The sequence below is a fragment of the Mus musculus genome, chromosome 9 (genome assembly GCF_000001635.26).
Source record: "Mus musculus strain C57BL/6J chromosome 9, GRCm38.p6 C57BL/6J".
Taxonomy (NCBI): domain Eukaryota; kingdom Metazoa; phylum Chordata; class Mammalia; order Rodentia; family Muridae; genus Mus; species Mus musculus.
The window spans coordinates 121,073,649-121,099,501 of NC_000075.6; the positions used below are offsets into that span (position 1 = coordinate 121,073,649).

A 25,853-nucleotide genomic window follows, 5' to 3' on the forward strand; every position below is an offset into this window, starting at 1 on the left:
CATACCCACTATTACACATCTGTCTCTCAAGAGCTCATTTAATATATGTACAGCATTTTACTTGGACATTAAATATTATCTCAGTGATAAGCCACCTGGCCTAAAGTCAAGTATAAATTTAGTATTTTATAAAACAAGTGGCCGCTGGGGGCTCCTTTGGTTCCAGTTCTGAAGGGAATCAAAATAACAGGAGCTCACGCATTTGTGAAATTCAGATAAAATTGTTTCAGTCTCTGCACTTCTGCAGATGCACACAGGTGAGCCCTTACCAGTGGGATAAGCAGGCTGATGAGGTCTGTGAGTGGTTTGCTGAGAAGCAGCAGGTCCTCTGCAGCCTGTGTGTCCCCTCTTGAGCCTGACTTCTGGACCTGGAACAAAGGAAAGGAAATGCATGGAATCCAGGTGGTTCGTCAGCTTGACTGTGTGAGGCCTGTGCACTCGGGGACACGATGAGAGGGGCTGAGGAGGGCAGGGCTGCCCTGTCCCCAAGTGCTGGAAGGATGGAGGCCCTGGAAGGGACACTGTGCTTCAGGACACTGTGACAGCAGTGCAGACCTGAAGAGTCCTAGGCAACACAACAAGGAGGGGGGAGGGGCTGCTGTAGGAAGGGTGGTGGGACACTTTGTGGTGGGGTACTTTGTGGGGGGACACTTTGTGGAGGAACACTTTGTTAGTTACTTTCCTCATCTCATCACCGAGACCAAAACTCTCAAAGGTGCAACTCTGTGAAACATGGTGCTTTGTGAATTCAAGGCCAGCCTAGGACACAAATCATGTCAGGCCAGCCAAGAGTACACAATGGGATCCTGACTCAAAACAAATCCCACAACAAAGGAGGAGCTGTGGGGAGGAGGGACTCACTCTGGTCACAGCAAAGGAGGAGCTGTGGGGAGGAGGGACTCACTCTGGCCACACTTTGGGGGTCTGGTCAGTGAAGGGGGTGGGGGTGGGAGCCTGAGGCCACCTGCTCATGTCTCAGTGGATCAGGAAACCTCAAGCTCCACACTCAGCAACCTTCTTCCTCCAATGAGGCTCCACCTCCTAGAGGTTCCATGACCTTCCCAAACAGTACCACCAGGTGGGGACCACAAGTTCAAAACCACACACCCAGTGGGGGACATTTCCTATTCAAAGCTCACACATTCTATAGCCTGCAGTGGGTGAGCACCCATCTTCCCTGCACTGGGTGAGCGCCTTATCTCCAGACTTCTGGCCCTACTTTCCAAGTGAGAAAATTGAAGTGTAGAAACTCTTATTGTGGGTGACAGCCAGAGAGATGTCTCAGTGGGCTACAGTGTTTGTTACTTAAAATAAGGGACCTAAATTCGGATTCCCTGCACTCAAATGAAGAGCCAGACAAGGCTGTGTGGGAGGAGATAGGAGACTCTCTGAAGCTCACTGCCCTCCGTCTTAGCTTCAGGTTTATTGAAAGGCTCTGCCTCAGGGAAGGAAGCAGAGAGTGAAGGAGGGAGACACCTGACCACTCGCTCTGGCCTCTGAGTGCACCTGAATGTATGCATGCCATATACCACACACACACACACACACACACACACACACACACACACACACCAAAAACATTGGGGGAGGGGATGAAAGGAAACTTGAATTTAGTTATCTAAAGTCACATATAAGTAACTGGGCCAGAGGTCAAACCAAGGCTATCCAACACCAAGTCACACCACTCATCCCCATGGATGTCTCTGTGCACACCCCTACACTCCCAGTTCACACCACTCACTCACACACACACACACACACACACACACCGTGTCTCTGTGCACACTACCACATTCTCAGTTGGATCTCCAATGGCAACCACATGCTCAAGTAACGCCCACGCAGAGCATCTGCCCATCCCATGCTACATGGCCAGGCTCCAGGGATGGCTCTCCACAACTTGAGACTCTGTCTGGGTTACCTTCCTGTTGCTATGATTAAATTACCCTGACAAGAGCAGCTGAAGAAGAAGGGCTTTATTCTGGCTCGGAGTTCAAGGGTACCATCTCCTGAGGCAGGGAAGTCCGGACAGACGGAGGGAAGCTTGAAGCAGCCTGTAGCACTGCATCCAAGGTCTGGAGGCAGAAAGCCATGGATGCATGCCTGTTCAGCTAGCTTTCTTCATTTCTAGTCTGGGATCTCTGCCCACAGAAGGTCCTGCCCAGTCAAGACAGGTCTCCCCACCTCAGTAAACACAGTTGAGGTAACTCCTCCCAGTTTTGCCTAGAGGCTTGTCTTCCAGGTCAGTCCAGATCCTGTGGACCTGAGAACTTTAGCCACTATGCATAGGCTTCAACTGTACCAGGATAAGAGTCAAGTCCTTCTGATCTGGGCTATACCCCATGGGCCTTCATAGAACTAATTGCAAGGGGTTTTACCACAGAAATGAACAGCTTTATATTCAGAACAGGTTCGATACCGCCTTCGCTTTAGAATGCACAGTTTGTTCAGATGCTTCTCTGTCTTTGCTTTTAGAACATGACCTCAGCCTGACCTTGCAGAGCAGGCCTCTCTGCCCTAGATCATGAACCTGGACTCCAGGGTCCATCCGTAGAAAGCCAAGACTCCCCCCCTCCCCCGACACTTCAGGCCTACAAACGGAATTTCACCTGCCTGCTTCTCTTACTGCTACTATTGGAACAGAAGGACTTTGTTGAGAATCCGACACCTTTCCTGGCTGAGGGGAAGAATAGCAACTGTTAGCTTGCTCCCCTCTGCCTCCTCCTCATCTACCTTTCTAAGAAAAGCAGTTTTCTCCTGGAGACCTGGGCCTCTCTGCATCTTGGCTGTTGATCCCCCGCCTTCCCTTCGGAGGCACAGGCTGATGTGGAGAAGCAGCCTTTGCACATTAAACATTAACACATTATCCCGGAGCTCGCGGAGCTCGCGCTGATGTTTCCTGCTAAGGCTAAGACAGGCTTGCAAATTAGGATGTGGGCTGCAGCAGGGGCGGTGGGGCCAGCGCTTCGGTCCCAAGGCTTCTGAGCTGGCAGGTGAGGCCACAGAACACTTGCCCTCAGGACACCCGGTGGGTCATCAAGCAGTGCCTAGACCCTGCCGTGGCAGCTATGTGCCACCTCTCTACAGTGTCAGGGACTCCAGAGACCTCAACTTTGCATAACTTGGCAGCTTATGAGAGGAACACATTAAAACTCAGAGCAAGGACTCACCCAGTCTGTAGTGGAAGCCCTGTATAGTGAAAGACTTTGTGTGGATGTGGCGGCCTCCCAAGAGGCTCAGAGAAACTGCAGAAGCCCAGAACTGCCTGTGCCCCCACCTCGGCATCTCGCTCTCTAGGTTGGCCTCCGGACATCCAGCTCTGTGGCCCCCTGGCTACTCTGGAGCTCCTGTCCCTACATGACACAGCACTGTCCTTCCAACCAGGTCTTCCACCTCTACCTCTGACCCACAGACTCCTTCCTAAGAAGACAGTGTCCCTTGTCACTGCTGGGCTATAACTTGACCCTTTCTTACCACCCAGTGTCTTAGACCTGCCTAGGTGCTGTAGTCCAGGCAAGAGACGACAGAAGCCTGATCAGGTTTGGAGAAAAGTAATTATATTTGCTAGACATCTGAGGTAGAATTCCACATCGCTTGGTGGCAGACAGGGTGAAGAAATAAAAAGGAAGAAAATAAGACTTAAAGGTTCCTTGTTTGTGCAGCAGGAAGGGACAGGCATGGCTTGCTGCAGGGGGAGGCATGGCTTGCTGCAGGGGGAGGCTGGCATGATTTGTGGTGGGGGAATGGTCTTAGGGGACAAATGGTTTGTTCAGCATTAGGTTCCAGGGCATCTGGTGGTCACACTAAGCAAACTGCTAGATATATGAGCATGGAACTCAGAGAACTCTTTGAGAAATATATACAGAATAGTCCCTCAACCTGGGACTGTCAACTTATGAGCCACATTTGACAGTAAATGGCAATATGACATGATCTTAAATAGAATTAAAAAAAAACACACACACGTGTAGTTTCTCAGTATAAAAAAGCCCAACACTGAATATAAAACTATCACTTCCAGTCTCGCCACCTGAGTCTCATGCATGGCGTTGGCCACTCCGCACAGGTGTGCCAAGGGAGCAGACGTGAGGTATCTGTGTAGAAGGAGAGGCAGCAAGAAGACTGTCAGATATACTGAGGTCTGCCCAGGATGCATCTCAAACGCAGTCATATAACATGCCTTGCACGTATGAGGCCCCAGGTTCAAATCCCAGCACCTCAGAAAGGTTCCACAAATAGTGAGTGGGACAGACATGCTAGTATCATGTGACTAGACATGTTTTAAGGCTGAAGATATAGCCCCGTGGTGGAGCCCTTGCTTAAGACACCCAAGACCTTAGTGTTACCCAGCACTGAGGAGGTGGGGGAAGAAAGCAGGATGAAGGTGCTTGGAGCTGGGCTGGCAGAGAGGGGGCCGGTGAGAATGTAGATGCACCCTGGAGTGGAGCTTGAAGGTCTAGCATGTCTCTCTTAGAGTCAGAAAGTCATGCCACAGGGAATGATGGCCCATTGCTGTTCTCAAAAGACTTAGACGGGATGATGGCAAAAAACTTCACACAAGTTCAAGATGTAGCCAGAAGGTGACTCATGAGAAGAGCCACAAGGGAAGACCCTGGAGACCAAAGGTGAGAAAGTCTACCACGCACCACAAGCACAGAGGCCAGCCCCACCATGAACAGTTCAGTGTGTAGACCATACTGACACAAGACCACAGGGCCCGACTGTCCCACCAGCAGAAGGCTGTAGCGAGCTTTCTTCCCCTCCTCAGCACTGAGAGACAGGGCCCTAACTGGGAAGTCTGGTAAACAGTAAGTCTGGCCCAATCTCAAAACTGGATTCAGAACCCCTCCAGCTATCCATCTGAGAGCTCGCTGCCCTCCAGAGCATGGCATGGCCATGTGTACAAGATGAGTGTGGGCATCTGTAGCTGGCAGCCTTCCCTGACTAACCTGGATGGTCCCTGAAAACTAACTTCCCTTTCTTTAAAATAAACAAGTGTATCAATGCTTGGAGAATGTTACACTCTGTGCTTAGATCACACTCACCCTTCCTCCTACAGCTGCCCACGACCCTATCCACTCCCACACCTCTCTACCCACCCAGCCTCATGCTCTTTCTTGCTCTCTCTATTTTTTTAAAACCCATCCAATTTATTCTGTCCAAATTCTCTGGGGAGTGGGGGCTGGTCCTGGATAGCAGTTGACTTGCCAGGAGGCACATTCTGAAGGAAAAGCTGACTCTCTCCAGGCAGCTCTCACTTGCCAATACCTCCTCAGCTAGAGGTGGGACTCATGACCACACCCTTTCTCCATGCTGGGATTTTCGTCACCTAGGTTGTATAGGTTTTGCATGCTGTCACCATCACTGTGAGTTCCAAGAGCATCTGTCCTGCTGTGTCTGGAAGGCAGTCTCCTTGAATTCAACCTCTGCCTCTGGCTCTCAGACCTTAATGCTTCCTGAGCCTTGGAGGTGGGTATGAAGGACCCACTACTGCTATCAGTATGAAACAAGTCCTGACAACTCTTGTACCCACAAATCAGTGCATCTCTGAAGCCTCATCAGAGAATCTACTTCTTACAGTAGATGGCGATTAACACACAGAGTATAGGAGCCTGTGGTTCACTCAGTCTACACTGGGATCCTAAGTCCATCAAAGAAGCACCATGGTGCGCTGGCTTCCCAGGGGCTGGTTTAGTCAGCAACGCCTCCTGCCAACAAGGTGGTGGGTGCTTCCTTCCACAATGGTGTCCATGATCCAAGCAGTGGCCACTGGTGACTGCCCGGGATCAGGTGACGGAGGATGCTGGGCTTATCCATGACAGTGGTATATGCTCTATTCTCTCTTTTAGATTTCACAACAGTACTACACAGAATGAGAAACCCAGCAGGCAGACAGCTGGGGGAACTGGCTCAGAGCCACAGAGGCAAAGGAGGTGCTCTGGAGATCCCAGTCTCTCACTATACCCATGAGTTCTCTGTGCCTCCCTGTCCCTCACACCCGCGCTTGGGGAGATGAGCTGGGGCTGATTCTGAATGACAGGACTGTGGGGCTGGGAGCAGAACTTCTGCTGGAGATTCCAGCTGCTGCTACCACCCCCCTCCCTCACCCGCTCACCCCCACTCCTGCTCTGGGCTCCTCTCTGTCCTCCCTAGGAAGCAAAGCTGCTCTGTGTCTGGCTGAGACTCTAACCTTCACTGATGTCCTTCCACTGGCCCCTGTAAAGAGGCTCCATTAGATGCAGACACGGGCTTCCGCACAGCCCCCGTGTGGAGGGTTTTAAAAGCAGTAGAGGCGACTCTCAAGTGTGCAGGCATCCAAGCAGGAAATGGGCAGAGCTGTCTCTCAAGAGCACTCTGCTTCTTTTCCCAGCTCCTTCCTCTAACTCAGCCTGGAGGCTGCACTTCTACAGATGGAGATCAAAGTCAGCAGCCACCTTGGAAAACAACTCCTGGCTCAGACTGTCAGGACTGAGACAGATGACAGTGAGTGCCATGGGGTGGAAGGCTACGGAAGGACAGACCAAGCAGTGGTGCGCTGGAGTGCAGGGAGCCTGAGGAGAATTAGCAGTTTGTGTTAAGGAGTTTTAGGTTTTAAAGTCCTGGTTTCTCATCTCCTTAATCACCTGGAATTAGAGAGTTTCTCTCCTGTCCTGGAGTTTGTAAACTCTCGATCTTTTTCTTTAATCTACAGCCTTTGTGCTTGACCCACAGACTGGTCATCAAGGTGCTTGGAGCGGCCAGAGGCTACATCTTAAAGAACGTCACAAAGCCAGAATGGTGAAACAGCAGAGAGAACAGTGTTGTTTAAAGAGAGACTTACGGGGTGGGGCAGGAGAGTAGCAGCAACGCGCCGCCATGACACTGCTTCTATCCCAGCAGAGAGGGACCATCTGATACAGGACTCAGTCATCTCAACAGGACTGTAAACGTGACAGTGACCTGACCTTGGCGTGTGACATCCTCCTGATCTAAGTATCACATGACTCGGGTGGTCAGTGAGCATCAAATGAAACGGGCCTGGGGAAGCACCTATCACAGGGAAATACCCAGTAAAACTGCCCCCTCCCTGTCACAGAGCACAGTAACACGGGTCATATTCGTGGCTGATTTGCACTGCCTGTGGCTGTAAGAACACATTACAGACCCCCAGACTCATCTCACAGTACTGAATATTTATTATCAGATATAAAGGGAAGCAAGTGAGTGAGTGAAAGTAGAGTACATGCAGAGACAGACAGACAGACAGACATATCTGTGGTAGTTAACCTTCCTTGACAACTTGATGCCTTAAATTGCCTTGGACAGCAAGGTATCTCAAGAGCTGGGAGCCAACACTGAACAAAGAGGAGACAGATGGGTGCTGGTATTTATGTCTGTCTGTCACCTTCCTGCTGACGTAATGGGGACAGTCATCACCTCACACACACTCCTGCACCCAAGCCTACCCACTGCGACAGACTATATTCTTCTAACTGAAAGCCAAAATAAACACTACCAAAAGTAGCTTTTCACCAGGTATTCTGTGAGAAGAATGAAATAACTATCGATTTAGACACATATGTAACATGTGCATAACCATCCAATCTGTCGTTCCCAGCATATATATATATATATATATAAAACATGGGTGTAGCCATCCATTGCTCCCAGCATGCTCAGCCTCCCGCTGCTCACTACCTAGCCAACTCCAGATGTACCCAAGGCAAAACCTGTTCTCATGTGTTCCTAGGCGATGCCCAACAAGCCTTTCCCGCCCTCCCTGAAGATTCTGTGACCCAGTTACCCAGCTCTCCTTGGTCATGCCCCTGCCTCACATGGCCCAGGCAGGCTGCGTCCGTAGCGTACATCCCTTGAAAACACCACAGCCACGTCAGCAGAGTGTCACAGAGCAGGGGACAGAGAGGCAGCCGCTCACCTGCAAAGCCTGCCGGACGATTCGAGAAGTGTAGGTCAGCATGCCCAGTAGGATGTCGAGCAGGGAGGCCAGCAGTGTGGACGCCGGCTCCGTGTTGGTTTTATTGTCCCTGTCCAAGCACAGAGTGGCAGTTTCTGTGAACATGTTACAGACATGACCAACGAGTCCTGACGGTAGAGAAAGGAAAAGGATTTGTGATGAGGCTATAAAAATAATGTGTGAGCTGGCAGGGGCTCTGGGACTCAGTGTGGCACAAGCTGTGCAAGGTGCTTATGATGTTTATTTGGGGAAGTCACTTAAAATGAAGGTTTCCAAGCCTCAAGCCCTCAGTGTCTGCTCAGGAGCCTGGAATGGGCCAAGAGGCTTTTCTTTTCTTTTTTTTTTTTTTTTTTTCTTTTTTGTTAAGTTCTTTGAGAACTTCATACACTGTGTTTTGGTCATGGTCACCGCTCCCCCCTCAGCCCCCGCCGCCCCCCCCCAATGCCCACCCAACTTTGTGTCTTTTTGTTTTAAGTGATCAAGCCCAATGTGTCCTGCTGTTCATACACTCCTGGACATGTGGCCTTCCACCATGCCCATTGCTTCTTAGCTGGGCGTGGGGGTGGGTTCTATGCCCATTTCCCCTCTCCATCATGAGACGTGGTCAGCTCACACTATGTTGTCTCTTAAGGCAAAGCTCCCCCAAACCACGCTCAGAAACACATCCACACAAGTAGGCTTGACCAAACAAAACATACTACATACAAGCTGCTAGAAGTCAGGTTCTTCAGTCCAACCAACTGGGGACCAGGATGGATTCAGAAGCCAAGTCTCTCAGGGCGATGGACAATTGGGCATTTCCAGGAGATAACACAAGCAAATTTGTCTCGTGCATTTAAACAATGCAATCAATTACAATGTAGAGAAATGACGTGTGGGTTTGGCCTACTCATATGGCTGCACCTAACAGACGCACTGCCAACCCTTAGTGCAGTGTAGTGGATGTAAACATTTCACATTGTGCTTCTGTGCACACTATTTTGATATTTTCACCATTACTATATTTAGCATTATTCTATAAGTTAATATGACTGAGTCAGAAGCAACATGAGACAATAATCTTGCAAATGTAAATCATGGATAGGACAGCAGACACTAGTGTAATTCAGACCCACCATGTTCTTAATGAAGAAGGTCAATCTTGAAAAATCTTACCCATGTTGGAGCATCTGGTAAGAAGCACAGGGTGCCTTGAAGGCCTGCTCTACTGGACCCACAGCAGACTTGCCCTAGTCTCTTCCACACAGTGTAAGCTACTGCCCCGGGATGCACATCAAGTTTCCGTGACAAATACAAAGGCAACAATTTTATCACTAAAGATGAACAAAATTTGGATAAATACTATCCAAACCACACAGGCTTCATTCAGGGTTGTAGCTCTGTGGCAAAACCAGGTATAACTGCCAAGAAGCTTCATTAAAAAATATACAAATATATATACACACATATACATACATACATACACACATATACACACATACACATGCACATATATACACACATATATATATACACACACATATACACACACATTGTCTCTCTGTCTCTGTCTGTCTCTGTCTCTGTCCCTCTCTCTCCAGGTTACTCTGGGAAGGCATTTCAAAAGCAGTTTAGCATTTTCCAGCCTTCAGGTTATGTGCTAGCGTAACTATTATTTTTTATTTTCATTTTTACATTTATGCGTGGGGAGTTTTACTTGCATGTAGCCATGTGCATCGTGTGCTTGCAATGCCCTGGCTTCAGATGCCCTGGGACTGAAGTTATGAGTAGTAAGTTGTAAGTCACCTTGTGTTCTGGGAATTGACCCAGGCCCTCTGCAAGAGCAGCCAGTGCTCTTACCCACTGAGCCTCCTCTCCACTCCCAATCATAACGGCTTAATGCTCCATCCTAAAATATCTAAAAGAAACTAAACTTCATTAAGTCAAAGAACCCTGGAATTATTCTGCATTCATTATAACCAATTCATCAAGATACTTTGAGAATAATTTTGTGTTAATTATGAGCAAACCCCTCAAGGAGCTCTCTCTCCTCACAGGTCATTTCCAAGTGTTCTGTGTTCTGGGAATATTAATGTGCATGAGCTGTCCTCGCTCCGGTCACAGTAGTTCCTTACTCACTCTGTTGTGTCTGCTGGAGAGGAAAGCAGATTCAGAGCCTGAGCGCCTGAGCCTGTGCAAGAAGCGCTTTGCCGTTCTGTGTGAACAGAACTCTAAATCCAAATGTGACCCCGTCCAAACAGAGGCCGCCTTCAGGGAGAGTTCACTCTCTTGAGGCTTATTAACATCGGCCTCTGCAGGAAGAGGTGGCCGGAGTGTACGACTCAGTGAGGGGAAGTTGTTCTTTCTACAAACGAGCAATGGCGCCACGTGAACCCAAGTCTACATTTCACCGAGGTTAACAGTGTCATCCCACACCTGTCCTGACCTGTGCACTGACTCCATAAGGCAAGAGGGTTCTGCTGACACGATGGAATTAATCAACACAGCATGGGGCAGTATCCTGGGTGGCCCAGGTGAACCCAGTGAGTCCCAGGGCCTCCTGAGACATTTAAGTCATGGGTGTGTGTGACCTGCAAAAGAAAATGCTGGAATTTGGCAAGAGTGGATCACAGCTCAGCAGTGCTGGGGCTGCCAGAAGTTTTCCAGCTTGCTCTCGCAAGGCCTAGGACCCAGTCTCTAGAAGGAAGGGAGCTTGCCCAAAACTTCAGATTTCCGGCCTGCAGAAGCACAAAAGAATAACCCACTGTGTTGCTTTACACACTCCATGTGGTACCATGATCGCCATGACAACAGCAAACAATATTAGGAGGTGTGTAAGGAAAGCCCTTGATGCCTTGGCGTGCATGTAGCAGTATTCAGAAGCTGGGCCCTGAGTGGTGACTGAGTCCTGAGGGCTGTGAATACCCCAGTCAGTCCTCAGATGGAGTCATAGCTAAGTGGGTGCAGCTTCTAAAGGCCCTAAAAGTTTCTCAACAGTGTCACAGGCTGGGACAAAGCCTTTAACACAAGGGGCTGGGGAGGGTAACCAAGACCCAAACAATAGCCCTACGCACTTGACCAGAGGAAAGAAACTCCTATGAATTGCTGTTTCTGAACCAGCAGTCTATACAGAACGTTATTTCCATACATTTTCAATATAAATGGACATTAAACTTTGACTGTCGATTACAGTCAATGTTCACCCATACCTAAAGCTAGTCATCGTGATATCCCAGCTTGAGGGAACTGTACCACCAAAGGTCTATAGGGTTCTTTCCCATTGTTGCCCTCAGAGCCTCAGCCAACAGCTGACCCATATCCCAGCAGCCACGTCACAGATGGCAAACTGATGCTGAGAAAGGGCCATGAGGCCCCACCCCCTGTCAGCTGTTTTCCTGTGACTAAAGCAACTGGAAACGCAGAAAGAGGGAGACAGGGGTGACCTGTAAGTCCAAAGTCTGAGTACAAATAATATGTGTTGTTTGAATATGTTAGTAGGCCAGGAGGGGGTGGCAGGGACAGGGAGGGGCTTCGTGTATGATGCCCAATCTCTTCCATCACTCTAGGATAACATTTGAACTAAACTTGGGGCTAGCAGTTAAAAGCTCACATGGCTCTTCTAGAAGACCCAAAATTAGCTCTTAGCACCCACATGTCTGCTCACAATTATGTGTAACTCTAGCTCTAGGCCCTCTTCTGGTCTCCAAGTGACACACGCACACGCACATACACATATACAGGCACACACACACACACACACACACACATTACACACAGTGAAACAAGCCTGTTTTGGAGTCACAGTTTGCAGGTCTTAGTTTTGCCTCTGTAGTCTGTAATCTCACAGCAGTTGTCACTTCGGTGACATCGAAAGCAACAGTTAATTAACTGGTGCCACTCAACAGCAGGAGCCACTCCAGCTGGCAGCATCTGCAGAGCATCGTCAGACTCTGCAATGAGACACTCGGTGGCGAATGCACAACACTTGGGGGTTGTTGTTGTTTTGTGGAGAAATTTTATTTAGGAAAAAACTGACAGGCAGTCTTGACATATCAGATTTCTGAAGAATCTGAAGCTACAATAAAAATCAATTCAAGTCATGAAGAAACTTCTATATGTTCACTTACACTATATGTTCATTTACGCCTAAATGAACCCGTGACACCACAGAAATAACCAGAAATGGGGACACGTAGCAGAAAGCAGAAGAGTTGGTGTGGGGCTCTGGCGACTCCTGACCTCTGGAACCCACCTTTCCACTGCGGCAGGACACGAAGCCCCGAAGCCCCGGGGTAGCACAGCACAGCCCCGCCTCCCAGCAGGTGCTGAGTCCTGACACTATACTGTGACTCCGGGCCTGAGCAGTCCAGAAATTCATTGCTGTTCATTAGCAAACTCGTTACTGACCACATCAGTTAGTGGCTGCGTTAGAACAAACCAAGGTCACCTGAGGGGACCTGCAGAGGCAGCACTAGAGCTTGCTGTAGTGAGGAAGCCAAGTCTCAGGGCAGCCAGAGGCTGGAGGGCCATAAAGGCAGAGTCAGAGAGGCCTAAGATACCTCACTAAGGATGGGGGCATGAGGGATGTAGAGAACACAGGGTACCTTCCTTCTAGTTAGGGTCCCACACACATCTGGCCTCCTGTAGCTGGCCTGAGTTTGAACCTGAGGCTGAAACAAGAGAGTCTGGCATTCATGGGCCATGTCCTGATTGACTTAGGTGACTGTGAGGTGGTCTGGCTCCCCGGGACAGCAGAGCAGAAGCTATGGGCCATAGTTCTGTGTGATCAGATCTGTGCATGTCTTGTGCACACAATCTTGCATGGACCCCTCTTGGGGGAACTCTAGAGGCACGTCCAATCCCCAGAAGCCAGAAGTAAGAAAGAGGCCCACAGTCCTGACTGCATTTCTCGATTCTGTTTGGGATGACCAAGACAGTCAGGCAGCAAATAAGTTGAAAATATCAGAAATAAAAACAGTATCTTATCACTAGTTATGGGTAAGGTGAGTCTTTGAGAAATGTCCATTACCAGTCAGTGTATAAAGCTTCACACACAATCCAAAAACCCCTGTCATGGCCTAGTGACACGTAACCCCAATCAATGTCTCAGGAGTGCATTTGAGGAGAAACACAGAACGATGTAAGATCAGATGTATCACCAAAAGGCAGATGAGGCTTGAATCAACAGCCTTGACTAAGGCAGACAAGTTTCAATGGAAAATGTAGATAAAACCAAATCCAATGCCCATATAATTATGACAGGGCTTAAAACTTACTGGGATTTTTAGGGACTTATCAAACAGGCTTTCAGGTTTGCTTGAAACATTAAGAGCAAAATGATAGCTCAAGTCACCACCCCATGAAACTCTTACAGGAGATGATAATTAAAATGCTGTGATGCTAACATAGGCATGAAAAGCTACAGCAGGGGACAGAGTCCAGACAGGTGTCCCAGGAGCCAGGCACGCAAAGGTGAGTTAGCGCACAAGCAAGGACATCAGCAGATGGATTCTAAGCCCTTTTAGGAACTAAGAGTACTGAGTAACTACTTCATCACTTAAAAAAAAAAAAATCACCTCATGGGGTAAGTCTCTGCAGCTCGCATAAAACTCTTAGAACTAGCCCCACCTGATAGAAGCCTTAGACAGAAAGCACCAAGCCCTTGGGTGGGGAGGCCACAGCAAGTGCAAGAAAACAGAGCGGACTTGACAAGGACGTTTCAGATGACGACATTTCAAGAGGTGAGAAGAATAACTCCTGTATGTGACGTGTGTTCATATCCCCAAACACCAGAGTCCTTACAAACCATCAAGGAGAATACAGATGGGCTACTCTTAAGGAAAGGACAGAATCAGGAAGAATAATTCCATGGAGAGTGATCCAGGGACGATTAAAGAAACTTAGGAAGAGTGGAGAGACTGGAAATCGCTTTAAGAAATTAAACAACAACCAACCAACCAACTTAGACTCAGAGAGACACTTCTCTGGCACCCAACATGGGAAAAAACAGCAGAGGACAAGGCACTGAGAACAGCCTCCCTAGCCTTTTCACAACTTCCTGCCAAGCACAGAGTGTGACTTTTATAACCAGACATGTCATGTGCTTTACACACGTTATCTAGGCACAGCCAGGATCTGCTCCGGCCAGGCAGCCCTTATTCCCACCATGCTGAGAAGCCGACTTTGCAGAGGGCTCATGTGGGACCTGAGCCAGCAAAGTTTGCTCAGTCCTACCCAGTCTCCCGTTCTTCACGCCCTCAGGCTGCTTGGCGAGCTCTTCGAGTGTGGATACACTGTGTGGGTCACCTCTAGCAGTAACTCACTTGGCAAGCTCGGCTCTTGTGGATACATAGCATCACCTCTAGGACTGACTCACTTCTACCTTCATGTACCTTCTGCATTATTTAAATTTTTATAATGAATATGCATTGCTTGGGTGATCAGAAAACATACAGATATTTTACATCTTTCAAAAAATCAAAAGGAATGATTGACAGAACTTGAAGCAATTTTTAAATCTGTGACTGGAAGCTTAATTAGCTCACTGCAAGGCTTTAGTTTGATTTCCCAGAGCAAGAGAAATTCTTCCTACCTGCTCACACTTTCTCCTGGTCTGTCCCACTTTTAAAAGAAAGTTTCAGAGTTGGCACTGAAAGACAGATACAGGAGAAGGGCTGCCGGGCTGCCCGGCTGCCGGCGGGACTCCATAGTGCTGGCTTCCACAGCTGGATTAGCCAGGTGGAGAAGATGGAGTTGCAAGAGAGCACCACCCACCCATCCTTCCTGGAGGCCTCTGGGCAGGAGGGGCCCCATGCCCTCTCCTCACAGCTCTGCCCCATCTCAGTCCAGGAGCTCCTCCCCTGTAAGTCTCCTTCACCTCCCCTCTCTTCTGTCTTCTGCCAGCCGTGCCTTTCAGCCTTGGGGCTTGGCTTTACAGCACCATCTCAGGTGGTGCATGTGACTCAGTGGAGGGACGCCTGTCCAGTGTGAGAAAGGCTCTGGGTGAGATGCTTAGCAGCCCCTCCTGGAAGAAGAAAAATCCACCACCCTCCCTTGATTCTGACCAAGCACACAGCCTGCTCCTTTTCAGTCCATGGCTGTGATTCCCAAGGATGCTGTGTTGATAAGGCCTCTAGCAGAAGAATTCTCCGTACCTGGCTATGTTCTGCTAGGCTTTCTGATGTTAGTACTAACTGCCCGGGGAAACCACCCTGGACTGGAAGCAGAGGGACAGCCATGGGGACTTCAGAAGACTGAGAGCATTTAGGGGCAGTGATGACCTTATTTGCTATGACCTAACACACTTGTGCTGGTGCCTCATGGTCATTAAGTGAATCTCTAATCACAGAGCCAAGTCCTACAAACAGCTCAGTAGGTCAGAGGGCTATGCATCCCGACTCCTGGTACAGTACTGCATTTACCACCACAGCAGACCACCCTCTGCTACGGCCATAGCCTGAGCATCAGCCACCAACCACATGGCTACGGCCATAGCCTGAGCGTCAGCCGCCAACCACATGGCTACGGCCATAGCCTGAGCGTCAGCCGCCAACCACATGGCTACGGCCATAGCCTGAGCATCAGCCACCAACCACATGGTTACGGCCATAGCCTGAGCATCAGCCACCAACCACATGGCTACGGCCATAGCCTGAGCGTCAGCCACCAACCACATGGCTACGGCCATAGCCTGAGCATCAGCCGCCAACCACATGGCTACGGCCATAGCCTGAGCATCAGCCACCAACCACATGGTTACGGCCATAGCCTGAGCATCAGCCACCAACCACATGGTTACGGCCATAGCCTGAGCATTAGCCACCAATCACATGGCTACGGCCATAGCCTGAGCGTCAGCCACCAACCACATGGTTACGGCCATAGCCTGAGCATCAGCCACCAACCACATGGTTACGGCCATAGCCTGAGCATTAGCCACCAATCACATGGCTACGGCCATAGCCTGAGCGTCAGCCACCAACCACATGGCTACGGCCATAGCCTGAGCGTCAGCCACCAACCACATGGCTACGGCCATAGCCTGAGCGTCAGCCACCAACCACATGGCTACGGCCATAGCCTGAGCGTCAGCCACCAACCACATGGCTACGGCCATAGCCTGAGCGTCAGCCACCAACCACATGGCTACGGCCATAGCCTGAGCGTCAGCCACCAACCACATGGCTACGGCCATAGCCTGAGCGTCAGCCACCAACCACATGGCTACGGCCATAGCCTGAGCATCAGCCACCAACCACATGGTTAAGAATGAGCCCAGCCCCACAGTCAGCTCTCTCCACTCCACTCTGGCTAGCTGAACATCTCCAGTTTCCAGCCACAGTACATAGCCACTGCCTCCAGCAGCCATCCATCACACTGAGGTGCCCTGTTCCCACTCCTCAGTGCAGCAGGCATAGGCTCACCAGCATATGCTACCACAGCCCTGGCTCCACTCAACCCATCCCTCTGCAATCAACATTTCCCTTTAAGGGAATCTGTGTATATTTATTTTCCAAGTCAGTGACACCATCCTCTCAGACAAGGATGTCTTCCCAGCTGGACCGCAAGCTCCTCACGGATATCTACGGAAGCAAGCACACCTTTAAATGTAGAACATGTACTCAAACCAAGCAAGGTCCTGTCTGCGATCTATAATGAGGTCCATGGCTTTAGAACACAGAAGGACTTCATCAGTAGGAAGTTGGCCTAGGAAAAGAGAGGGGCGCAGGACTGTGTTCCTGGATGGGCAAGGGCAGCGGCTTCTTTCATCCTCTCAACAGCTGACACCCATGTAAGGTAAATGTCTATGAAGCTGACGGCAGGAAAAACAGAAGACAAAGGACAGGGATGATAGATAGGGGAGCAACATTATGACTGTGGCAAAAAAGAGTGTTTTCCCAAAGAGAAAAAAAAAATCAGTGACAAACATGCCTGCCACACACCAGACCTCTGTCATACATGACGCTAGCCTCTAGATCAAGTACCAGAGAGAACGGTTCCTCAGACATGAGACAGGAACCTGTCAGGGCTCTGACCCCAGGAAGGGGAAACTTTGATGCAGCTCCCTCACTCCTGCAGCTTCAGATGTAGTTGAACTTTCCGGGACAAGTCTAGGGTGACAGGCCTGAGCAGAGTGTCTTCCTCTGAGAGGGGAGCTGGGCTGGAGCTCAGGAAGTGAAGGGTTAAAGGTAGAGGAATGAAGGGCCACTCAGAAGTGTGCATGGTGCTCCCCAAAGCCTCCACCTAAAGTTCTCTGATGCTCCCTGCTTGAAGCTGAGGGAGGTATGCCGAGATGGCTCCTGCAAGCCTGATAGGCTCACACAGCAGGGAGACAAGTCTGACAACCCAGAGCGGAGGCCGCCTCGCTAAGGAGTCCTGAGTGTTTAACTAAGACCCAGACGCCATTCCTTATTAACCCAGGTGAGGCAACAGGAATTCAAAATAAGCCTTGAAAGAAACAAGCTGAGCCTCCTGTAAATTAAATGACAGCTAGAGAAGATTTGGCATTCTGTCTACAGAGCAGAACTGAGATGTGCAGTACTGGCCCGCCGTGGCCACCTACGTCACAAGGTGAGTACAGTCCCCAAGAACATGAGACACAATCCGCAGCCAAGAGAGGATGGGGAGAGCCGGGGGAGGCACAGAGCTGGTGCGGCTTTCCTAAGTAGCCAAGGACAGTGTGGGGACAGATGGAGAAGGCTTGGTCACAGCAAATTAACATCAGGCCCTCAGGCAAAAATTCATGGACGTTCTAAAACAAAAGGTGCATTATGCATTCCTGGTGGGAGGAAAGGATTAGAAATGATTGTGAGTGGGGCTCGCACACCTGAAGATAGAGCTGTCGAAGTGACTCAGTCAAAAGAAAAGCAGAAAGATGGTTAACTTGGAGAGACAGAGACCATGGTTGGCTGGATGAGACTCAATTATGTATGTAAGTACGTGTGTGTGTGTGTGTGTGTGTGTGTGTGTGTGATGTGAATCATAACTGGAGATTCAGCAGAGAATGGGAAAGTGTTGGGGTGGAAAATATTCTAATTGTTCAGAGTTTGCCAAAGTTTATTTTTAAGACTTGAGGTATGTGTGTGTGTGTGTGTGTGTGTGTGTGTGTGTGTGTAGGCATACATGAATGCAGTGCCCACAGAGACCAGAAGAGGGTGTTTGATTTCTGGTACTGGAGTTATACGTGGTTGTAAGCTACCCACATAGATATTGGGAACCAAACTCAGTTCATCTATAAGAACAAGGCCATCTTAACTGCTGAGCTATCTCTCTAGCCCCTTTCCAATGTGATGTGGTATGTGTGGGTATACACACACACACACACACACACACACATCTCAAAACAAAAGGTAAGCACAAGGAGTTTGGCAAACACAAACAGAAAACTGTAGGATCCCACTTAGACACCTTCATGGCTTTCTGAAGAAAGGTGAGCCTGGTCATTATTATCTGATATTTCAACATCCTGAAATGGACACAGAGAGCCACTGTGTGGAGTCTGAATTTTACTTAGAAATGAAAACGAACCTGTATTAGAAATACTCAGTAGACCTTAAAGTCTTAGAAATGCCAACGGGATCTGTGGCTTTGTTGTTTCTGCTTTCAGCAATAGCAAAAACATTCATGGCTGAGTCCATGAAAACATGAAAATGAAGAGTATGAAATATTCCACTTATTTTTAATTAAGACAGAAACACTCATATGGCTAAAGAACACCTGTCACTTTCAGGATGGCATGGCTGCCCCTTTCTTCCTCTCCCTCCCTCCTATCCTCTGTGTTTATGCTGAAATGTGCTCAGGAGAAGAAAGGCTCAACACTGGCCCTGTTTACAGCACCACATCTCACCATGCTGGCCCACCTGCTCAAACTGCCCCAATCTTCCCACCACACAAGCCAGAGACCGCGAGTCTTCTTCAGACAGCACAAGCAGTTAGGAAGTGGCTTTTGATTTATCCAGTTGTGACCAGTCTCTATCAGTGGCTGCAACTGGTCAGCTCACAACAACTAAATGTGAATGATGAACAACTGGAAATAAGAGCCAGTCCTGCTTCCAGTCTGAGAAGCTTAGTCCTCCTGATTGACACAGATATTCTGAACTCATTTCCCACCAGTGTCCGATCAGCTGCTGATTAAGCCCAACAGTTGTAGACTCCACGCCCCCCAGCCTCCACACCACCCCCCAGTGGCCAGAGAAGAACTAGTCACGTCTCCTTATACATGATGGCTCTCAGAGGGGAAATACATAGCCATCGTCTCCCTGCAGAAATGCTCAGTTTAACTTTGCCCCATATTTGAATACATCAGATTGACTCAGAGTTATACTTAAGTCTAGAAATGCAAACCGTAAACATATATTTAGAGATAACATTTTATGTCTAGTAATTTTCAGTCTAATCAAAAGTTGTAATTTAAAATGAACTAGCATTGAGCTGGGGAGACGGCTCACTTGTTAAAAGCAATGGCTGTGTTTGCAGAAGCCCCCAGTTCCCAACTCTCACATGGTGGCTCACAACCACCTGCAACTCCAGTTCAGAGGCTCCGATGCTCTCTTTTGGCTTCCATTGGCACCTGTACAGCTCTCTCTCTCTCTCTCTCTCTCTCTCTCTCTCTCTCTCTCTCTCACACACACACACACACACACACACACACACACAAACCACAGAGACACTGGGTGCTTTTATGTCATTGCACACAAACACACATAGAGAGAGATACACTGGCCCTGAAGGCAGAGGAAGGGGGATATTGACAAGGTTGTCTGTGACAATATTAATTATCAGTATAAACAAACAAGTAAAGAAAGAAGCATCATCCCCCGCCCCCATCCAATGGGACAATAGCCTCCCTGAAACCAACACCCCGTGAGACAATCATGACCGCTACCAAACCCTGAGGAGGGAACAGTGGATACATGGAGGCTACAGCACCATGTCTAGACAAACATGGACAAAAATCCACTCCACGGACTGTCAGCCAGTCAAATCCAGCAGCGAACAAAGCTCACGTGGGGCTGCAGATGGCCCAGAGGTTAGGAGAGCTTGGTGTTCTAGCAGAGAGCCCAGTTCTGTTCCTGACATTCATGCTAGGAAGCTCATTTAGTTTCACAAGCAAATACCAATGGCTTTCCTTACAGAGTTAGAAAGAAATCCTAAAATTCACAGATGTACAAAGACTGAAAGGGCCAGAGCAATCTTGAGAAGAGAAAAGCCAGAACCTTCACATTCTTGATTTCACGTCGTACTACTGAGTAGCAGGAACCAAAGTGGCCTAGCACTGACACCCTGAGTCACCAGCCTGTGATCAGTCACTGTGGGAGGCCGGCCTAGGACTTAGCAGGGAGGCACTGTCCCTGAATCACTACAGAACAGTTTTATGGCTACCACCCTCTTCTCTCTACAAGGAGTCGATGAGCACATGACTCCTGGGACTGAGAGTGGGAGGGGCAAGTAAGCCCACGGCCAGCCATACTGTAGCACAGGGCCTACCCAGAGTGCAGATCCACGCTAACCAACACAGCGGCAGAAACAAAGCCACATTTCCATGGACAGCCTGATGTCAGTACAGCTGGCCTCAAGAGATGCTAGCATGTGTGACTGGAGCCAAGGGTTCCCACCAGTCACAGAACAGGTCCTGAAGCTCCATCCGTAGGCACTAGCCAAGCATAGGGGACACTGATCACCCACCCAGGGCTGGGCTTCCCTGGTGTGGTGCTGAGTGTCAAGGCAAAGTCCTATACTGACTCCCCACAGACAGAGAAGAGAGGAGGCTGTGCCTGGGCACCCAGGCCAGTGTGAGCCTACACTTCTGTCCATAGACACTGACTGAGTCTACCACCTGGCATTAATTCCCGCTTCCTCCCAACTGTCAAGTTGGTGGAGTCTTAACTTCCCTAGTAGACAAATCTCTAGGCATGTCTGTGTGGGATCATTTAGCTTCTCCGCATGCCTGTGAGGGACTGTGTAGTTAACTGGGTTAACTGAGGTGGGCAGGCTGCAGGGTTTGGCAGAGAATAAATAGCTCCATAGGCTCCTACGTTTGAATGCTTGGTCCCTAGCTAATGGAACTGTTTGGGAAGGATTAGGAGGTGTGGCCTTGTCAGAGGTGTGCCACTGGGGGGTGGGGAGGGTGGGCTTTGAGATTTCAAAAGCCTTCACCAGGCTCTATCTCACCTACTCTCTCTCTGCCTGCATCTTCTAAATAAGATGTAAGCTCTCACCCATTGTCCCAGCGCCGTGCCGCCTGCCGGCCACCATGCTTTCCACCTTTGGTGCTGAACTTGTCAAGCCCTTTCTCCTTCAGCTTGTTCCTGTCTGCATACTTTATTTGAATTCTTGGGGTTGGAGGAGAGGTGGTACAGGCCACTCTCCCTTCTTTGGCTTCCTCACGGAGTCTTGCTTTGTTGTTATGATAAAGGTGGACACTGAGGTGCCTTGCCCCTTGTCTCCTAGGCCCTGTGGAAGTATCTTCCATGCATAAAGAGTGAATTGTGCAGCTATCCCTGAGGCAAAGGTTGCAGGAGGGTCTTGCACCAACACTAATATACATACACACACACACACACACACACACACACACACACACACACACATTGTAGCTGTCTTCAGACACACCATAGAGGGCATCAGATTCTATTACAAATGATTGTGAGCCACCATCTGGTTGCTGGGAATTGAACTCAGTAGCTCTGGAAGAACAGCTCAGCTTTTAACCGCTGAACCATCTTACCAGCCCCAACACTAACATCTATCAAGGCTTCTGCTCCTGAACAGGCTTTACTGAGCAGCACTTGGCGACCATTCTGTGGAGATGGATGAGAAGGGATGAGCTGAGTTGGTGGCGCCCACCTGTTTACTGTGTCAGTCTAAGAGGTTCCTGCCTACCGAGGAATTTCAAACATAACAAATCCTCCCTTTTTCAGAGTAATTTATGAGATCGACCGTGGAAACAGGCACTCAAGTGTCCCACGGCAGGGACACGCCAGAGCACCAGATAGAGTCTCCAGCTGACAGTGCCCATGGGAGGGCAGAACTAAGGAAGTCCTCCAAGAAGGAGGGTCAACTTCAACACGAAACACTGTTGCTTCAAGGGGAGCGGTACAGATTGTCCTGAGCAGAAGATGGGTGACCATGCATTTGGGTTGCCCCAGTGACACGCTCCTCCGAGACTAAAAGTCACGAACTGTCACCTATCCAAACACCTGGCTGCAGTCATCAGGGAGGCAGGTTACAGCACAGCAGGGAATCTCTGATGTCTACCACTTTCTGAAATCCTCACCAACAGTCTCGGCCAAGTGGCTCTGTGATGGTTATACTTCGACTGTCAGCTTCTGGGATCTGGCACATCTGGGAGGGATTCTCTAACCAACTTAACAACGGTGGAATGATCCATGCCCTACATATGGGCAGCCCTACCCCACGGGCGGTGAATGGAAGAGAGTTAGCAGAGCCCAGCACCACCTCATGATCAGCTGTCTCATGTGCCAGCTCCACGTCTTTCTGCTGTGATGGACGGCACCCCTACACTGTGGGCCACGTGAGCCCCACTTCTATTGCTTTTGTCTGGTATTCTATCACAACCAGAATACTACGTAATGCTCCAGTAAAGGGGCTAACGGAAGCTCACATGATTTTGGCTCTTTATCTATGTACTATTTAATTTCTGTTACTGTGATAAAATACCCCAACCAAAAGCAATTAAGCATGGTTTATCTTGGCTTTCAGTTTCAGAGGGACACAGTCCCTCGCAATGGGGAAGGCAAGGCTGCAGGAGTGTGAGGCTGGCCCAGCAGTCAGGAAGCAGACTGATCATAGTTCATCCACACACAGGAAGTAGTGAGCAAGAACAGGAAGTAGGGCCAGGCTACAAAGCCTCAAAGTCCAGCCCTAATGATATACATCCTCCAACAAGGCTCTACTGCCTACAGTTATATAATCTTTCCCCAGAGAATTACCGACCAGGCCCAAGTGTGCAAACCCATGAGCTGGGGTCATTTCACGTTCAAACCACAGCCATCAGCAACACCCCCAACCCCCACCCCAGCAGTCAGGACGCTCTCGGCAGCCAGTCTGTGGAAACTTTACTGTAGGAGCAGCTTTCTTAGGGACCTTCAGTTCATAGTGGATTAGCAGGACTTTATTCTCTGACTACATGGTGCTTTTCTAGAAACTAGCCAGGTCTATACATTTTTAAGCATGTTATTAATCTCCAAACATACTGAGAGCTAATGAGCATCTATACAGGAAGCACCTGGGTTGTCACTAACATCAGCTTTCAAAGAAGCAACTGTCCCAGATCAATCCACAAAATCTGAAGCAAACGCCAGGGCCAGATGGGAGGTGGAAGAGAGAGCCCAGTGGCACCTCAGCTAAGCCATGCCTCACCTAAGAACTGGCTGGGCAAGCATCCAGAGAGAAGGGGCCTGGGCTAGGCCTCTCATCTCTGATCGTCTTCAGTCCTTCCTGGGGGAGCTGTGGGTCCTGAGTGAGCATCTGGACCCCACTATCCACTTTTGGTCATCTGAGCAATGAAGAGCATCAACAGGACAGAACTACTGTGACTCCAACTGTTCTGATCCAAAGACAGTAGCTCCCAGCTGAAGGAAGCACTCAGAAGACAGGACACCTGCCACACAAGGGTGGGTTCAGGGGATCCGAACCCAGGTAAAGCTAGGACAATGGTAAATGTCTATAACCCTGGCACTCTTGGTGAGAGGGAAGGCTGTGGCAAGAGAATCCATCCCCTGAAACTCACAGGTCAGAGAGACAAATGACCATTCGCAGTGGCGAATAGCAAGAGATGAGAAGTGGGGACCACGCCTAAGATTGTCCTCTGACCTCCATGCATGCATTCACACATATGTGAATGCACATAATATACACAAATTAAAAACAACAACAAATAGTCTGTTCAATGAAAGTGAAGGAAACAAACAGAGTGAACAACCTGTGCAACAGGAGAGGGACTCCCAGGCAAGGACCAGAGAAAGAAGGGAGATACTGGAAGAAAGATCCAGAAATAACCACTTATGGGAAAGTGTCCATCAGGTGGCGAACAATGGCCTGTGTGCACTCAACTACTAGTGAGGAACTGAGACAGGTAAGAGAGGAAGCCCGATTCAGCTCACAGTTCAGTGCTCAGGTGGACAAGACTCATGGTCTGCCAGTACTTGGTTTCTTTCCTATCTGCAAGTGGAAGGGGTCCGTGCTCTACTCTATCAAAACCTTCCTCTAGATCACTGCTCTCTGGGTGTCTCACCTCATAAGTGTTTGGGATCCTAAGCACTTTGACAATAAAATGCACATGAGGAAGTCTCAAGTCTAAGTGATCTCTTGACATTCAGCTTAGAGTCAGAGCAGTGGACCCTGAGACAGATAGCACACTTCACCCGTGAAGGGTAAGGATTAGCCTTGTTTCATGGTGTGTGGAGGAGTTATTAAATGCCTCCATAAAGTTTTATTACTGTTTTAATCCCATTAATAACCATCTTTGCTTTAATGTCCCGCTTGCTGAGTCCTGTAGCAATGAGCTGCAGTAACTGCTGCCTGCATGAGATTTGTTTTCCCTCTAAGGATATAAAAGAGAAGGCACCAGAGAGCTTGGCAGCGCTGACGCCATCAAAGGAAAGAGGAGAGGCAGATGCCGGCACCACTTCTGCTGGAGTCTAACCTGCTCCTTCCACATTTCCGTCTTCAGTTCTCAAATGTGGCAGCCTCGACAGAAGGGAATAAAAGTGAATGTGCTGCACCACACATCAGGAAAGCGCTTACACACAAAACAATTTACATCCTAATAGCCTGATTTCTTCACATTAACTTCTCCCCTGCACTTCAGCGAGGCTGCTCAGTAAACATGATGTGAGCACGAATCAGCGACTCACAGTCCAGGAGCTCAGCAGCCCAGAGGCCAACCCCAGGCCTGTGTCCCCAGGCCCAGAGCTGACCTCCATGTCCCCCATTCTCCAGCCTGTTGAATGTGAAGTGGCCGCCTGGGGACTTGAATAGAACTCAGTCCCACAGTTCCATGACATCACTCTTGTATTAGGAACTAAGGGCCTGACAGAAGATTTGAGATGCCCAGGAAGACGAGACTAAGCTATGGGCAGACCATCTGCCATCCTAGCTGAGAAACGGTAGTGTTCACCAGGGGGGCTGGAACTGATGCCCTGCATATACCACAGGATAAACAAAAACAATGCCAACCAAAGATAATCGATCACAAAACACCTCAGGGTCCAGCCTCCCAGAGCCACTCAAGTCTGACAGGCAGATGTGAGCCTGCGCCTGCGTGAGCCTGTGCCTGTGCACTGTGCTCTGCCTGTGCTCCTCTCAGGCTTCTTCCTAACATTTCATCTGTGATTCACTTAGGCGCTCTCCCTCTTGAAGAAGAGACAACTGATTCCCCACAGTAGGGACACTAGTTTTTCCTTCAGAGAAGCCCGGGAGAACGCTGAGGAGATGGGGAAGAGATGCCCAGGCTCCACAAATGCCATTACTTGTGCTTCTTCTTGGGGGGTGGGGTGGGGGGAGCGGCGGCGTGTCTATTCAAGTCTTCTCTGCATTTGTGCTACATCCTGTGTTTACCCATCATTGAGTTGTAGATGCTCTTTATATATTATGGATACTAGTTTCTCTTCAGATATAAGGTGTGCAGACATTTATTTCTCTGCTGGAATAAGAGGATTATCTTCTCTACTCTTCAGTTGACAAGGAATTGTAAGACCCTGGGGAATGACAGGCCATGACAGAAAGCACCAGGTACAGTGAAGAAGAAAGCCAACCACGGATCAGAAGTGTTTACGAAACAAACTATCATTAAGTGAATGCTAAAGCCACATCTGTGGCGCTAATCCACCAGAAGTGTGGTTCATTTCCTCCATAAGCTGTGATCAGGCCAGACAGAGTGCTCTGTGCAGCTGTCAGC

The 25,853-nt window shown here is 49.2% G+C and overlaps 1 protein-coding gene across 8 annotated transcripts in view; it reads right to left on the reverse strand.

Moving 5' to 3' along the window:
* Positions 1 to 25,853, reverse strand: part of Ulk4 (unc-51-like kinase 4) — a 321,706-nt gene that overhangs the window by 109,195 nt on the left and 186,658 nt on the right. For all 8 annotated transcript variants that reach the window (XM_030244183.1, XM_006512024.4, XM_030244182.1 and 5 more), the window contains 2 exons: positions 7,916 to 8,082; positions 270 to 368 (listed from right to left, as the gene is read on the reverse strand). In XM_030244183.1, coding sequence (XP_030100043.1) covers positions 270 to 368; positions 7,916 to 8,082 — 266 coding nt within the window. The remainder of the gene's footprint in view (positions 1 to 269; positions 369 to 7,915; positions 8,083 to 25,853) is intronic.